General features: G+C 35.3%; 1 protein-coding gene across 3 annotated transcripts in view; it reads right to left on the reverse strand.

Annotated features, from left to right (window-relative positions):
* LOC149839374 (ABC transporter B family member 25, mitochondrial-like) overlaps window positions 1-18074 on the reverse strand; it is a 248133-nt gene that overhangs the window by 219171 nt on the left and 10888 nt on the right. For all 3 annotated transcript variants that reach the window (XM_090002513.1, XM_090002512.1, XM_090002511.1), the window contains exons 3-5: window positions 16098-16284; window positions 13945-14006; window positions 10409-10452 (exon numbers count right to left, since the gene is read on the reverse strand). In XM_090002513.1, the coding sequence (XP_089858639.1) occupies window positions 10409-10452; window positions 13945-14006; window positions 16098-16284 (293 nt within the window). The remainder of the gene's footprint in view (window positions 1-10408; window positions 10453-13944; window positions 14007-16097; window positions 16285-18074) is intronic.

The following is an 18074-nucleotide window of genomic DNA, read 5'->3' on the forward strand; positions in this document are numbered from 1 at the left end:
TTTTTCCTTATATAAAAAAATGTTTATTGATAGCATTTCATACATTTCACTGATAATATACATATATTTATATATATGTTTTAAAGATTGTTATTTGGTCCTTTATACTTAAACTCATTCTAGGTGATGTGAATGAATTTTAATGGGTAGGGATTTATGATATTGCTCCCATTCGCTATTATGTGTGTGTGTGTATATATATATATATTGATTATCTTGTTCACATTGTTGTGTGCATAAATTTATAACTACTTTTGAGATATATACTTGTTTTGTTGAAACCTTTGTTTTGTTCTTTATCTGCAGGTTCTTATAGATGCCATGGGATGAGAAAAGAATTGTATTTTGGATATATCATGAAGATGGAGATAGTCGATGCATGCTTCTTGGTGAAGATTATCATTAAATACTTGGATCCTTCGTGTTGTTTCTTTTTGTATTTTCAAACTTTCAGTACATCTCAGAGTAGGTTTGAGGGGGAGTGTTAAAACTTAAAATGTATTGGATCCTATTGATAAGAGATTGTATAATATATATAGTTATATATATGTGAATATATATATATATATATATTATATATACATTCTTTTTGTATGTAAAATGAAATATCCATCAAGAGTATTTCAATCATTTGCTTTGATGTAAGCATTTTTTTTTAGCTTTTTATTTATTTATTTATTTTAGTATCAGTCAAAGGATTGTTGGGGCAGTCCAACTAGCTGATAGACTGCTCCCAATGGTCATAAATATGACCATTGGAGGTAGTCCAACAGCCAGCTGGACTGCCTCCCATGACCCCTCTTTTATATCCCTTCCTCACTTTTGTGCTTATAAACAAGGGATTTCTCCTTTGTAAAAGTAATGTTCTTCTAAAGCATTCTAACTCACGTTGTGAATATATTATGAATAAAATGTTATTCTATTTTATTCTTGCTTTTGTGCTTTAATGCATAGTACTACCCTTAGTGGCTGTTTGTAATGCCTATGTTGGCACCTTGTATTATCCCATGGTGGACTTGTGCATGTGCACGTTGTGTTTGTATTATTGTAAGCCCTTTGTGGTTCTTGCTTTTGTTTGTCCACATGGCACCTTCTTCCTCATGAGATCGTGGTGATCGAGTGCTCGTTGCTTTCCTTCCTTTCAAATTCTCTCTCTCCCTCTTATTCTCTCTTCATCGTGACCAAGCCCGAATCAAAGATTGAGCTTTCCTTCAAACTAAATGGATTGAACTACTTGATGTGGGCCATGGCTATCCAAAATCACCTCAAATGGAAGAAACTTTGGAAATATGTTTGTAGCACAGTTCTTGAGACGCAACTAAAGCTTACAATGAAGGAATAAGATCAAGAGAAAGCACTTGTTGGAGATGAATGAGTGACGGTCATTTAAGAATATCAACTTAAGATGGAAGATTGGGAAAGTGAACATGATAAGATCTTGGCATGGTTCATGAACAATGTAGAGTTAAGATTTGTGTAGATCTTGTTAAGTTTAAGAGGGCTAATGAAGCATGGGTCTTCTTAAAAAGGAATGTACACTCAAAAAGACCTTGCTCACCAATACTTCTTGCAAGGAAAAGTTAGATCTTTAAAGCAAGGAGATATGAGTGTTTGTGCCTTTTGTGGGATGAGCATGCTTCTCTTGAATACAATTGGGAGGGTCCCGCTATTGAACTAAGGCAAAGGCAAGTGGGAGAAAGAGCATTTTTGTCCGGTCCCTAATGGCCTTCGTCTGAAATTTGAAGAAGTTTGGGTTTCTCTTCTCCATCGTTCATCTCCACCAAATTCAAATGAGGCACTTGCAAAGATTTCCAAGAGGAGACGCATCTTGTCATGAATGAGGGAGATGTTCTAAAAGTGTCTAGGCCTAAGAACAACATGAGGTCCTACAAGCCTCCACACTTTGGGAGGCAAAATTATAGAGGACCAAGAAAGACCATATGCCATTTTTTGCAATGAGCCGGAGCACATCAAAACCCAGTGTCCAAAATTAAAGAAAAAAGTGGCTTCCATTGGAGAAAAATCTACCAAAATGAGTAATAAAGCAAGCAAGAAAAGTGGTGAACTCAAAGATCTTTCAATCACTCTATAGGCGGAGGCACTTCAACAATTTTTTAAGTTAAACACTTTAACCTCGGGTGTTGCAGTCTCATCTTCCTCTCTTCTGGGTATGCCTTCGTGGATTCTTGACTCGAATGCTTCTTTTCACATGACACCTAATGCATCTGTTTTTTTCGACAAATGCACCAACTCATTTTTCTAGTGTTTCTACCGCCAAATTAAAGGTGTTGAAAATTTAGAAAAGGTTTTTGAAAATTTCAAAGATTTTTTTTCCCTAAGATTAGAATTATTCCTAAATTGCATTTAAATTTATTTTCAGTCTCTCAATTTTTTTTTACCATGGATATAAAATCTCCTTTTCATCTAAAGATTGTGTCGTGTAAGATATCCAGGAAAGCTGATTGGGCAAGACCATAAGAGAGGAGATCTCTACTACAAGAATTTTTTCTCTTCCTACCAAATCTTTTTGTAACTACCCAAGAAAAGGATATTATTACTTAGCATAAAAGACTTGGGCATCCTAGCTTATCAAAGTTGTATATTTTCTTTTATTGAAAAATCTTGTAATGAAAAAGAATTCATTTGTAATGATTGCATTCTTGGGAAAATGAAATCTTTACTATTGACCTTTGTCTCAACTAGACCTTTTGAGTTGGTGCACTCGGATGTATGGAGACTCGCTTTCGTTATGTCAAAAGAATACTTGAATTATGTTACTTCCATAGATGATTTCACTAGATATGTTTGGATCTACTTCCTTAGATTCAAATCCGATGTCTTCTCATATTTTAAAGAATTTCACATAATAATTTCAAAGCAATATTTGCATTTTCTGGTTCGATTTGAGAGGAGTACATGTCCAATGAATTAAAAAAAAATTAAAACAAAATAGAATTTTGCACCAAAGATCTTGCCCAAAAACTCTACAACAAAATGGTTTATCGAAAAGAAAACATAGGCACATCATTACAACTAGAACTTTGCTTATTTAAAAAAATGTTAAAAAACTATTTTGGGCTGAAGTCACACTTACCTCGTTTATTAGATAAATAGGATGCCTTCTTCTTCTTTAAAAAATATTTAACCCCTAAAAAAATATTTAATGTTACTCCCAATTTCAAACGGTTAAGAATCTTCGAATTTAAATGTTTTGTTCTTTTTAAAGGAAATGATAAACCATCACCCAAAGCTTTAGAGTGTATCTTTTTTGGTTATGGTGAAAACCAAAAAGATATAGATGTTATGATATAAAAAAATGATACATTATATATTTCAAGAAATGACACTTTTATTAAAGAAAAAAATGAAAAGGAAAAAGAAAAAGTCTAATAAAGTAGATTAATCATTTTTATTTGATTTGTTGCTTAAGAAAGGTGATGGAATCTTTAGCTCAAATGATTGTGATGATATTCAGTGTATTGATAATGATGTTCATGAAAATGGCATGACTAATGATGTTTCTAATGATTCCTTTGATAGTGTCAATTCAAACTATGAATCCTCTCATGAGTTTTGTGTATACATCCAGCGAGATAATAGGGATCATTCGTGTGCCTAATAGACCCAAGAACAAGTTATAGATTAACCTAATTCTAGGAGATCCCAAAGAATATATAAACCAAGTAGGTTTGTATCCTATGAATTTTTTTCTCCAAATTATAGAGCATGCTTAGGGTCATTCCTTCATAGTATGAACCACCCAACTATAGTGAAGCCAAAGACCAACCTCACTGCATAGAACAATGAAAGTGGAACTAGAAGCCTTATATAGAGCCAAGACATGGAAAATAGCGACCTTACCCTTAGGAAAAAAGGCCATAGGGTGTAGATAAGTGTTTAAGGTCAAAACTAAAAGTGATGGATGCCTAGAGAGGTATAAGCTAGATTAGTTATAAAAAGGTATTCACAGGAATATAGTATTAATTATGAGAAAATTTTTGCTCTCGTGTCTAGGATGACGAGTGTTAAGACCCTTATTGTTGTTTCTTCATTAAACAGTGGCTTATATACCAATTAGATGTTAAGAATGCATTCCTTAATGGTGATCTTAGTGAAGAAGTCTATATGGATCCTCCTCTCGGGCTTGACATTGAAAAAGATAAAGGACTTTGGCTTAGGAAAGCCTTGTATGGTTTAAAACTGACTCGTAAGGCTTGATATAATCGCTTTAGCAAAGTTATAGTAAATCTTGGATTTGCCTCTCGCTATACTGACACTGCTCTTTTTTAAAATGAAGGAACATATATAGTTGTTTTATTATTATATGTTGATGATATGCTATGTCACATAGGTGCGGGTGCGGGTGTGGTGATAAGGCACTTTATAAAAACTTGGGTGCGGGGTGCGGGAGGGTATATATATATATATATATAATTTTTAACAATTAACAGGAACACTAATGAAATAAAAAACAATTATCATATCATCAATTCATCATGAACGCAATAAATCAAATTAACAATCTACAATTTTATTTTTCATCATAAAAACTAACATCACAATTAAATCAACCTAAATATATTATGAAAACAATAAAAAAAGAAAATAAGTAATTTATACAGTATACTAATAAAAGAAGCAAATAATGCATAATTACATACCAAAAGTATATCCTACACAATGTATATGACGATAAGATAATGATCCTAATAATTTTTTGCTTCATCATTAAATTCATCGTAAGAAGCAAGAGTAGGTCCAGATAAGTCCATGTTTATAATGTTGAAATCATGCTCTCCCTCTAAGTCACACTCTTCTGGGTTTACATCCCAAAATTTTGATGATCTTTGTTTGCATTATAAACTCAATTTAAAATTGTTAAATATTTGCATATTTAAATAAAAAAATTAAGAAATAGTCAAATAACTAAGAGAGTAATTAGTACTCGTATTCCTCATTGGTTCGCAAAAGTAATCAAAGATTGGAATAAACATAGACTAAATCCTTTGCACGCTTGCTGGTGAGTTTGTTTATCTTCACGCTGTGGATTTGAGCATACATGCTTCAATTTCTTTCACAACAAGATGAACTAGCAGGGTGGGATAGCAATCTCAATGCAAGACGTTGGAGAAGAGGTGTTTCTGATTCATATGTTGACCACCATGTGATAGGATCTATATTCTCCTCCTCTTTCGCTAGTAATATTTGTCTATATAACCTTGAAGATAAAAAAATTTCAAACTCTTGTGTGACTTGATTTAGGATACGTGATTCTTGATGAAGTCTTGTCATACACATATTCCTATGCCTTTATAACTCTGGGCCTAAATTTAGAGGGACGCGACCAACATCACCTTTCTGTCACTTCTTTACATAATATTTGGGATTGAGAGAATGTAGCATGCAATGCAAAGGAAGGTTGCTTTTATCACATCTTCTGACTAAAATTGAATGTATATGATTAAAAAAATTTAAACCATCCAATACAAGAGTTTTTTCCTTATACTTGAAAGCTACTTGTATTTTTCAATCATATTATCCCATATTTCATAAACTTTGTGAAGAATGGGTTCATCCTTGTCAACTTCTCTTAGCATTTCCCAAATAGGTTGTGTAAACTCAAGGAAATATACAACTTTATCCCAAAACTCATCATAAATAATGAATTTCTTAATTTCTTGAACCTTGACAACAATATCAGCATGATAGAATGTCAAATTCTCATCAGTCACCATGTTAACCAAAGCATTTTTTACTTCCTTAATTCTTTTCACCAATACAATGATGAACGCAAAATGTGTTTGAGCAATCTTCAACAATTTCATATCAGAATACTTATTAAATATGGCATTGGCATAATGGTGGTTGACAACAAAATTCTTAATGCTTTTGACATTTTTTTATAATTCCTCAATCCATGAACATAGAGCATATGTTAGTGAATTTTCTTCTTCTTTGGGGTTGCAGATCCTCTTAAGGGTCAGATTCAAGTTGTATGCTACACAAAGAGTCCAAAAAATATGAAGATACTCACTCTCCAAACTCAATGATGCACTTTTACAAACTTGAGCATTGTCTGTGATAATTTGCATTATTTTCTGATCACCTACTTCTTTGATTACTTCTATAAACAACATCTTCAAATACTCAACATGTTTATATTGTCTAGATGCATCATCTGCTTTCAAGAATACTGGGTCACTAAGCGAAGAAGCAATGAAACAAATCAGTAGATGCCTTTGAATATTTTTTCACTCATCAAAAACAATGGAAACTCCATTTTGTTCCCATGAAAATTTCTTAATCTCTAGCAATATCTCAATATTTTTCCTCTCTTCTGCAAGAATTGTCATTCGTAGTTTTTTTGAGCTTGGAGGTACATAGTCACTCAAGTTACAATTTGTCAATGAAGTAATTAAATCCTTCCAATAAGGATTTCTAGATGCATTAAATGGAAGTGAACTAGAATAAAAGTGTCACCCTACTTTTTTATCAATCTCCTCCCTTCCATATGTATTAAATGATGCTTGGATCGTTCCTCTTCATATACCTCCTACATCTACATTTCTTTTTTTTCATCTTCTTGGTGGCTTAAAAAGGGTACACTAATTGCACAAGAATCACTCATTGTCTTCCTCTTCTCATATTCATCTTGCATTCTTTTTATTGCTTTTGCATTGCCTCATCAACTCTTTGGCATCCTGAAATGCATGTCCTGATATCTTCAACAAATGAGTCTTAACTCTTGTGTAAGACCCATCATAATCTATCTCACAAAGCTTGCATCGAAATCTCTTATTTTCACCATCTCCTCCAGTTTTTTCAAGCCTATCTACATGTGCTAACAAACTAGAATCAATGCTCCCACTATCACTACCAGCAACACTAGCAGCAGAACTTACACGTGGGAATGAGTATGACGCAAGTCCTTTCCTTTTATCCTTCCTCCTCAAAACTAAAAAATATTATACTAAAATAAAATTCATATCAGGTTCGACAGAGAAAGGTGGGGTTCGATAGCCCAAGGTGTTGGGAGCCGAACCCAGCCCAGCAAGGCTGGATTTGACAGCGCAGAGCCCTGCAGAGCTTGGTTCGACATCGCAGAACCCAACCCAGCAAGGCTTGCAGTCGTCGGAGGAGAGGAGAGGAGAGCTCAGGTTGAAGGAGAGGAGTCCATCGAAGGAGAATAGTAGGAGAGGAGGAGAGGCGTCGGGTCAATTTTTTGCCCTAATCCCCCGCCCAACCCCATTCATCATTTTTTTTCAGGTCCAGGTCTGGACAATTATGACCTTGGGTGCGGTGACCGCACCCAGGGTCGGCTTGACCGCACCGAGTGTCGCAACCAAGTCACGTCGCGTCGACGCATGTGCAACACCTTGTTGGTCGAATCCCTGTGACAAAGATAATATGATTATCACTGAAAGTGATAAAAAGGAGATTGATAATATTAAAAATATCTTAAAGAAAGTTTTGATATGTCTGACCTTGGCTTTCTGAGATACATTTAAGGAATTGAAGTTGAGTACTCCCCAAGAGGATACTTCTTGTCTCCAATGAAATTGGCTTCTAATATTATTGTTAAATCGAGATTGTCAGATGATAAGGTGTTTGACACTTTGGAGGTTATCAATGCTAAAGTGAGTGAATGTTTGATCCTTATTAGAAGACCCTACTCTCAATAGGCAACTGATTGGCTCTCTTACATACTTATTCATCACTATCCTGACATTTCTCATTGAGTTCACAGTGCAAGCCAATTTCAACGTGTGCTCCACAACGGTTCACATGAGTGTTGTAATGTGAATCATCATACATTTGAGAGGCACCATAACCAAGTGGCTATTTATATCCACTTCATCATCTCCAGATTTAATTACCTATATTGACTCTAATTAGGGAGGAAATCCCAATGATTGTATCTTAACTACTAGTTTTTGTACTTTTTCCTAGGTGACTCATTTATTAGAGGTGTAAAAATCAACAAAATGTGTTTCTTTCTTCTGTCGAGGCAGAGTATTGTACCATGGCGACTACAACCTCTGTTGCGAAGTCTCTTGAAAGATATGGGCCTCACCACCTCCGCTTCATCGAAGTTGTGTTGCAACAATAAGAGTGTTATCTACATTGCAAGCAAGCACACCTTCCATGAGTGCACCAAGTATATAGAGATGGATTTTCACTAAATTTGTAAGGAATATCATAGAGAAACAATTGAGTTGTCATATGTCAAAATCGAATATCAGTTGGCCAATATATATACCAAGGCATTGTCATCACCTCGTTTCATGTTTATTCTTGGAAAACTTTCGGTGATTACACCGTAAGTTTGAGGGAGGGTGTTAAATATATGTATATCTTTATACATATACATATATCTCTCTTTGTACATGTATGTATATATATACCTTTATGTATATATATTTATATGATTTTTTATAGTATGTATTTAGATGTTTTTTTATTTATTGTTCTGTGTTTTTATTTGATGTATTTTTTAATAACCTTTAAGGGCACTTTTGTTTGTTGGAAGCTAGCCGTTGGGTTAGGTCTAACAACTAGCTAACTAGCCTTTGAACCTTGCCAACGGCTAGTTTAGCTAGTTGTTAGAGATATCTAACAGCTAGCTCTCCCTCTCTCTTTTTGTATATTCTCTCCTCCCTCTCTCATGTATATATAGGGATCTTTCCCTCTTCTCCCTTATGCTTTACTTGAGCATTTGAGTTCTAATAAAATTATATTTTTTATATCGTGCTCTTAGCCTTTAGTGACTTGTGTTTATGTACACTCTTGAGCTTTTGTATTTGCCCATAGTGGCTCTTGTGCTTAGCCCATTAGTGGCCTTGTGATTGTGCACTTTTTCTTGTGATTTCATTACAATCACATCGGAAGATCCTAGAACCAAGAGCTTCTAATGAATAAGTGCATAATTGTAAACAGAAGAGTTGGGAAAATTACAGGTATTTAATGATAACTGAGGTGGATAGAAATGAAGAATGTATTAGGTTGTGTCAACTGAAGTATGTCTATGATATGCGTGAGAAGTTCAATACGCAAAATTGTAAACATATTGCTACTCCAGCAATCATGAATAAGAGACTCGAGCAAGAAGCATGGCAGGTGCATTGCAATACTTGACCTTGACCAGACCAGATATATCTTATGCGGTTAAATTATGCATTCTCCTACTCTAGTGCATATTGAAGTCTTGGAAAAAATCATGAGATATGTTAAGGGTGACAAACATGAGAAGAAAAAAGGAGGAAGAGAAGAAAATAGCAGCAAAGTCCAAAAACCTAGGACTAGACCTCCCATCTCATTGAATACATAGAAACATTATATGATAGATTGTAAATTTACCCCCTTTAGGTAGTTACCTAACTTATTAGGAAAACAATAAGAAAAGAATTACAGAAACCAATCAATCGCAACTATAATGGGCATTCCACGCCTTATATTATGGTTGTGCTTGTCACTATGGATAACAAGTTCTATTGTCGATCTGGATCTTGGATCCAAATCTAGATCCATATCAACAATACAATCCATATTCCAACAAAAGGTATATGGGGTGATGGCTTAATAATCCAGCTGGTTTGCATGTTATAACTATTATGAGATTTTCAGATTCGGACCGAGTTGGTAACCCAGACACTAGAAGATCTGTTACAGGGCGTTTGTATATCTAGGAAGGAATCTGATATTCTGGAAAAATAAGAAACAGAAATCCATAGGCTAGATCTAGTCCAGAAGCTAAACACAAGACTCTTGCAAGTATTGTTACTGAAGTGATTTGGATAAGAAATTTGATGACAGTCTTGTGAATGAAATTGCAAAGATCCGTAATACACTGTGATAATAAAAGTGCTATTGCTAAGATCAGGTAGCTGCCATATTCACCAAGGGTTTGTCATCAGCAAGGCATGATTACTTGAATCACAAACTCTGTATGTTTAAGCATAATGTACAACTTGAGGGAGCATGTTGAGGATAGTACAACTTTACACAGATTTGTAAAGTTTCTGTAATTTATAATGTATTTTGTGAAACATAGGATTAGTGGTAGTTTTGTTATTTTGGCATTTGTATATACCCTTCATGTTGCCCCATAAGGGGACAATTTTGTGATTTAGTTGTTCGTTGTGGGACAACGCATGGAGTATTGCGTCGTAATTTTAGTTCCCATTTTGATTTATTATTTATTTTTTGTAACAACCCATTACGGGTAGGATTCTTAATGTATAAAAAAGTATGGTGATGACACCACTCACTCTTCGACACTTCTACTTTCCTTTCTCAGCCAGATACCATAGATTTTTAAGTATACCATACTCAAGTAGCTGCAAAAGCATTCCAGTACTTTGGAGAAAACATCACATCTATATGAAACAACAATGTATCTGCACAGTACCTTAAATGAAACCCAAGGTCCAGGTCATGAAGATGTGAAAACACCTGCAAGCCGTATTATATGATTTATGTATCATAAAATTAATACTCAATTAATACACACATATGTTATACATCAAGACAGTTTGGCAGTCAACAAGCACATCAAAATAATATCTACAGCAGGAGAAAAAAGGAGGGCTCTCGTGCAGTTTAATTACAAACAAGCAGTGCAAAGTTAATCAGATGAAGAATGGAGGATCATAAGGTGACTCACAACTTGAGGAAATAGCAAGAACATGTAGATAAAAAACATATATGAAAAACATAATACAGAATATTCTTAATGTGAATGGCATGTGCTGGACATCAACCTCATCAAGCTGCAGAATAGCATGAAATTCCTTACCAACTTTCATGCTATGGTTTTTCACTGAACGTTGTTCTACCATCTGAAATAGTGCAGCAACCTACTTGGGATTTTATAGAACTTCACAAGTAGTGACATCTGGTGGAAATTTTTTACATCACTTTATAAAAGATGGATCCAGTTCGCCATAGAAGTAGAGGAACTTCAACATTTTGAGTTTGTTGTCCATGGTGCAATATGAGTGGATAAAATAGGACTGAATTAGATGTAAACATTATCATAGCTAAGGCATCATACCAGCATATATATCATTTTAAAATTCATTTTATTAAGAGAAGATTCAGGAAATTATTTAACAATTAAAGAACTTCTTGATTCAAGAATATAATCATTTTATAATATGCTTTTCATGGGAGGTTTCCAAGCCCCCAAGGAATAGTATGATATTTTAGCTGCTATCACTCCAGTCTCTACGATCCAAAAGATGAAATAATTAGTTTTGTGAATAGAAAGTGCATTTTTAGTTTGAATAGAGCAACCAAAATCAAATGGTAGAAGAATTATAAACATAGTCACCAATATCAGCATCATAAGAACACCAGTAAAAGTTTTTCTTGGGATAATTTTAAGATAAATTAATTTTAAATGGTAGAACAATTATAAGCATAGTCACCAATCCTGATAATACCAGAAAGAGTTTTGTTTGGGATAATTTAAGATAAAATGATTTTTTTCAGGATAATCCCAGGATTTTTAAATAATAACAATAATAAAAAACAAAAAGAATACATAATTCAGATGAACTGGATTTATCAAAGAATATCATGTTCATTTCAATGTTTTTAAAATGTCTAATATATTTAAATTTTTTTTAAATATTATAAACACATTAAACCCTTTTTTTTTGCAAGATTTGTGGCTAACTATAACCCCCTTTTTGGATGACTTTATAAATAGCTTCATGCCATTTATACTTATTTTAAATAGTTAGTTTTGGTGTTTGGATCTTTTATTTATATTTTTTCAATAAGTTTTCAAGAATCACCCCTTTTTACAAAAACAGGGAGGGACCTAATTTTTTTTTACAAATACTTATTACCTTCCACTCCATCACCACCACCATTACCTCCATCGCCATTACCATCACAATCATGATCACACCACTGTTTCTTTACTATTATCACCATCACCACTGCTTCTTTACTACCATCACCATCACCACCACCATAATTGTCATCACTATCACTACCATCCCCCACTACAGCAACAGTTCCACCACTAATGCCACATATTCACCACCATCATTGCCTCCGCCATCATCACCACCACCATTACCACCTTTATCATCACCATCCCATCACCGCCACCATCATCACCATCCCATCACCGCCACCATCATCACCACTACTACCACCACCATTACAACCTCTATCACCACCATCATTATTACTATCGCCATCAACCAGCACCAGCACCACCACCGTCGCCACTTCCACCACTATTCATGCTTATCCGCTGTTTTTCATTCTAGATTAAATAGTTGGTGATCCAAATATTCACTTAATTAAAAATAAAGGCAAGATTCTTATTTATACAATGTGCTTTAATTTACGCGTGTAAACAATAAACAAAAACAAATCCAAACAGAGCTAAGATACCATATTTATGATAACAAGCATCAAATGACTGTTAAAATGTAACAGACAGCTAACATCTACAACTGTTCAAAATACTCGGATCAATAGCATCAAAAAAATGTTATTCATCATTGGCATGCAGTTGGCTCTACAAGAGTAATATTTCTCAAGTTCTATTTAAAGCTAAAAGCCACCTTATTTGAAGCTAAAAATTTAGGTCACACCATATTCTCTCATCTTCCTCAAAGTCTTTTTGGTCTTCCTATTTCATCAAAGTCCTTATTTTCACTCTTATGTACTTTGTGTTGAAGCATCCCAAAAGTACTTTTTCCTCTATTGGTGTGACACCTAATCTCCCACTAATATATCCATTCATCATCAAATGGGTCTATGATTTCAGGAATCAACTTCATATAGACATCTCAACTAATGTACTTTTTCTTTTTTATCACCCTTTTATTGTCCAACATTCAACACCATATGCTCACATAATCGACTAGCATTACTACATTATAGAATGTCCCTTCAATGGAAGAGGTACATATTAATCATACAATGAGACTGACCATTATTATACAGTATATGTATGACATCTTTTGTTGTAAAACAAAACCAAACAATTGAACCATGATACACTACACGACAAGTTCTCTTATCTTAATATAACATCTTCCTCTACATCCTAAGCAGTCAAAAGCACTAGTCGGTGCTACGGAGGGTATGACATGGGGATTTTTAATGTGTGTGTATATGGGTTAGGATAGAAAATCCATGTCTACAAACATATAAAAAAAAAGTGGAAAAAGGTGGGTATGCAAAAGAAAATGAAGGGGGCTGGTATTTTAAACAAACAATTGATAGGCGGGGTGATGAAATTTACTTTTCATTTTTTATCACCCTTTTACATAATAAGGGTGTGCACTTGCAGGTAAATAAACCATTATTACGCTTCTGTATTGGTTTTTTTACTGTGATTCTGGAACTGTAAGGTCTCTCTCTCTCTCTCTCTCTCTCTCTCTCTCTCTCTCTCTCTCTCTCTCTCTCTCTCTCTCTCTCTCTCTCTCTCTCTCTCTCTCTCCTCCCCTTCTTTCTTTTTCTTCTTCTGCATCTGACCTGCTGCAGAAAGGGAGGGTTGAGTTCTCATAAACATTAACAAAAACAAAAAAATCATTGTTTCTGGACAGGGTCAGCCTCAGGTCTGACCCAATCCGGTCCATAATGTATCGGGTATGTGATCTGTACCCATACCCGTGTCAACACATACTGTGGCCTACATCACGTACCCATGTGACATAGATCCTCCTTGACTAGCCGTCATAGTATGCCCGTACACTGTATAATGGAAACACATGCAATAACCTATACCACTATTATAAGCATGATAAAGAATAGCACTCCACAGATTTTTACAGGAAAAAGAATTAACAATTTCATAGAAATTAAGCAGGCTGTTGTGCAAGGAATATCAGTTAACCGAAGCATGCACTTGCTTGAAGAAATAAAGAAAAAAAACTAATGCAAAATATCCAGACAAAAAGAAATGAAACATACCTTCCTAGAGACTGTGCGAATGGTACGCAGAGCTACTTTAGAAAAGACAGCATTACGCAGTTCTGTCAAATGGGATGATCACGCACATGTTAGCAAGAATTATAGCTTTGAGACATGAAAAAGAATTCAGCAGTCTGCACTCACTCGAGGATCAACACGTCTAAGGGGAAATGAAAAAAGGTCTGGTAAATAAATGCCAGAGGCTGCATGCCCAGCAAGTGATATAACTGAATAAATGCAGATGTACAGAAAAACAAATTAACTTAAGATTTTTACAGCAAAATTACATTGTTTTTAGTCTTGGTGTGCTTCATGTTGTGGTATTTAAGCATCATCAGTTTAAACATAGATATTCTATAGACTTAGCATAAAAAACGGATGCTACTACTGCACCATCCTCTGTTAAAGATGTTGACGTATAACTCAGCCTTTATATATGCCTTCCCCAGTCAATGGTGAGAAGCAGTATATAATTTGTCAACATATTTAGTCTTGAGGAAAATGAAGAAGAGGAAATAACCCCTAGTAACATAGTACACTTCAATAGTGCAAGCTTTCTCAAACTCAAAACTAACAGATCTGGTTATGGTTCCTTGATAAGACCTGAATCATAAGACAGATCTTAAAAACTCACTTCAATAGTGGCAAAAGAAATGCAGCAAACATAGTTAAGAATGGTTCAGTTAATATGGCAAATATATCAAACACAAAGAAATAGTAAGTAACATGCATCCTCAGAAACTCTCATGCATCCATACATGCTAAGAAGAAATATACCTGTGTATGCATATGGAATCATGGATTTGAAAAAAGTCTGATGACAAATTGACCTGATTTGTCAGCACTTCACGTGTTAAAAGTATAATATTTCATGTACATGTCCAAGGAACATATTTATCCATGCCCAATGTGTTGGTACATAATCATCAATTTTACAACTATTAAAGTTTGCATTGATTTGTCCAATTTTGTAACTGTAATCTCTAAAAAATCATTTCTATTTATCAAGATTGCATGTTGATAACAACCCTGGTTCCTTTAGAGTGCAAAACTTAGATATGTGTCCAGGGGCAAAAGAAATTGGATATTTGGCAAATTAGAATGGTAAACCAACTTTGTCCCATTTCACCTTCAGCAAGGAACTTCAAGAAGGCAAACGAATATGAAATACACACATGCGAGCACAAACACAAACATATTAGGTTTTTTTTCTTGGCTAGGCTAAGGGGAAAATCCTCCATCACCCATCGCATGTTGGCAGGCCTCTGGTTGGCACCTGTCCACCGGGGAGAACACCCAGCTTCAACCTTGAGGCAAGGAACGCCCCGATGAGTTTCGAACTCATGATGTCCCATCAACTTGGTGACTTCATAAGTCGTCCCTACCAAGATGAGCAGAGCTCTTGTAGGCTCACACAAATATTTGATATATGTCAAGGGGCCAAAGAAATCGGATATTTGGCCAATTAGAATGGCAAACCAATTTTTTCCCATTTCACCTTCAGCAGGGAATTTCAGGCTGGCAAACCAATAAGAAATACACGCACACACGTACACCTGCACACCCACATCTGCACCCACCCACCGGCATGCATGCACACACGCATGCACAAATACACCCATAGCAATTCCTATGTAGCATCTTAAATTGAATGGTCCCGCTAAATGTTGGAACTTCTACATTTTTATTGTAAGAGTATTTAAAGGATCCCTAATTTGGTTTTGCCACTTAGTACAAGGCAAACCATGTTAGTAGGGTCAAAAATAATTGGGACCCCTGAGATGAATGTCACTAATGCAACTACCAAACTCTCAAGCAATTGATCGATAGTGAAGGGAGCAATTGAATGAGAAATTCATGATAGTTAGTGTCCACATAAATGTCTGCAGTAGATAAGGGCATGTTTGCAACACCCTGCCAAAGTGGGATTTTCTCGAATTCTTGTGATTATAAATCACAACCACACAACTTTCACAGAGCAACACAAACATGTGAAAATTGAATAACAGGCTGAGGAATCACAAGGTGTGATTCTATACACCTTCTAACCTGTGAAAGACAAGTGTGAACCTGTGACTGGGAATCACGGGCTGAAGAATGACAGCTGTAACCAAAAAAACATACCCTACATTTGATTAATACAGTGATGTTACCGTTACAAGCTGAGGCTCCAGCCCTTGCTATTCCATATCCAACTAGGACTGCTGCAGGGCTCACAAAAAGTGCTAAGTAAGTGGGATTAGAAGCTGCCAATGCAGAAATAGTGGCACCAGATCCACTTGCTGTGGATAACCAATCTACTGCTAGTTTAAATAAAAAAGGAACCTGGACATTCAGAACCTGAAATTCAAGACAAATTAAGCATCAAAAATGAATTATTTCTAATTAAAGAATCCATCATATACAATCAAGTAAAAAAGGAACAATTTTTTATCAAAAAACATAAGGAAAAGGGAGGGAACAAATGCAATTCTCATCACTGCATTAAATTTCTTCTTACATATGGTAAATGATTTAACACAAGTAATGATGCTCGGTCAACCAATTATAATGACACTAGATGACAGAAACAGAAACCAGAAAAGGGCACCTAAACATGACTATTAAGGTGCCCAAATAGCAAAATAACAAAGTTAATTGAAGGCTTCCAAAGGATACCATTTATTGACCCATTATCTTTTTCCACTCCAAAAACAAGGTGAAGAAAATGTAACACTCAAAGACCTATTTCTTGTGACGCTGAGGTAACTTCCAAGATATGTGAGCTAATGATGTACATATTTCCTCCACATGCAAAGTTCAAAACATCACTAACGGAAAGATATATTTGTGAAGGGCTTGTCTAATGCCAGACATCAATTTCTCAAGCATAAGTTGCACATGTTGTACATGTTTAAAAACAATGTACAACTTGAGGGGGTGATGATCAAGGGCATTTTGATAATTCTGCCTACGAGTGGATTTCTATAATTTTGGCTTGGCTAATCAGTTTGGGTTCTTTTGTAACATTTGTTTCTGATTATTATTTATTGTCATGTATTATTTTAATGGCAAGTTTGTCATTCTTTACTATTAGTTGTAATCTCAATACATTTTGTAATATGCCCTAATAGGGTTTCGTGATATATGATAAAAATCACAGATGTTTCTTCCTCGCCCACATAAGAACAAGGGGTCGAGTGCTGCAGACGGTTCCTCTTCTATGCTAGATTTTTAGGGTTCAGAGCCATCTCCAAGGGCCAAAGCTTTTGTGTGGCTTATCTCATTAGACAAGATAAATACACAAGTAAACCTGAAAAGGGAAGGCTTCCAATTAGCTGGCAGATGTGTCATACCTGAGGGGAAAATAATCTAAAAATCATTTGTTTTGGTACTTCCCCTTTCTTATAATTATTTTTTCTTTGGTCTGGCCGAGCCTCTTATTACAGCTCAGTGAAGTATCATGCATACAGGAACTCCTTGTTGGCCCAGAGAAAGTTTGTAGAGCAAAGAAAAGGAGGACTATATGAGGTAGTTGCTGCAACAGTGTGGTGGTTTGTCTGGTTAGAAAGAAATAAACTTACGACAACCAATTCTCTAGACATGTTTGCTCAATGCTTGGGTACAATTAGAAATAGTGACTTATGTGAGATCCAAATGGTTGGATTCAGATATCTCCTGGATTGGCTTTCCAAGGACAGGCTCTGTTAATCGAGCTCACCGTCTCTCTTATAGCTTTCACTCATTTGGAATTTGTACTACTCTGACATCTTGTCACTTTTGATTTAATAAATATGCTTTACTTCTCTTCCCAAGGAAAGGAAGAGAATAGAGTAGAAATTTTCATCCTCAAAGTACCTAGTTTTTTTTTTCTAGACATAAATGCCACCAAATAGCCTTAAGATATCACGAGACAGCATTGCTATTTGCCAAGGAGACAATGTGACAGAACCACTCATTTGATGACTTTAAATTAGACTATATAGACATGACTTCCAGCTACACCATAGACAAGAGAAGAAAAAAACTACAGCATAAGTACTAGGTGATCTACCAACTCTTCTTTGCTTTTGCATAGACCGCATAGCCGACATGTAAAGAACCTTTTTAAGGGGAGCTGGTATATGTGCATCTGTGGACCTATTCTAGCA

This window comes from Nuphar pumila, chromosome 4 (assembly GCF_984573655.1).
Source record: "Nuphar pumila chromosome 4, dmNupPumi1.hap1.1, whole genome shotgun sequence".
Taxonomy (NCBI): Eukaryota; Viridiplantae; Streptophyta; class Magnoliopsida; order Nymphaeales; family Nymphaeaceae; genus Nuphar; species Nuphar pumila.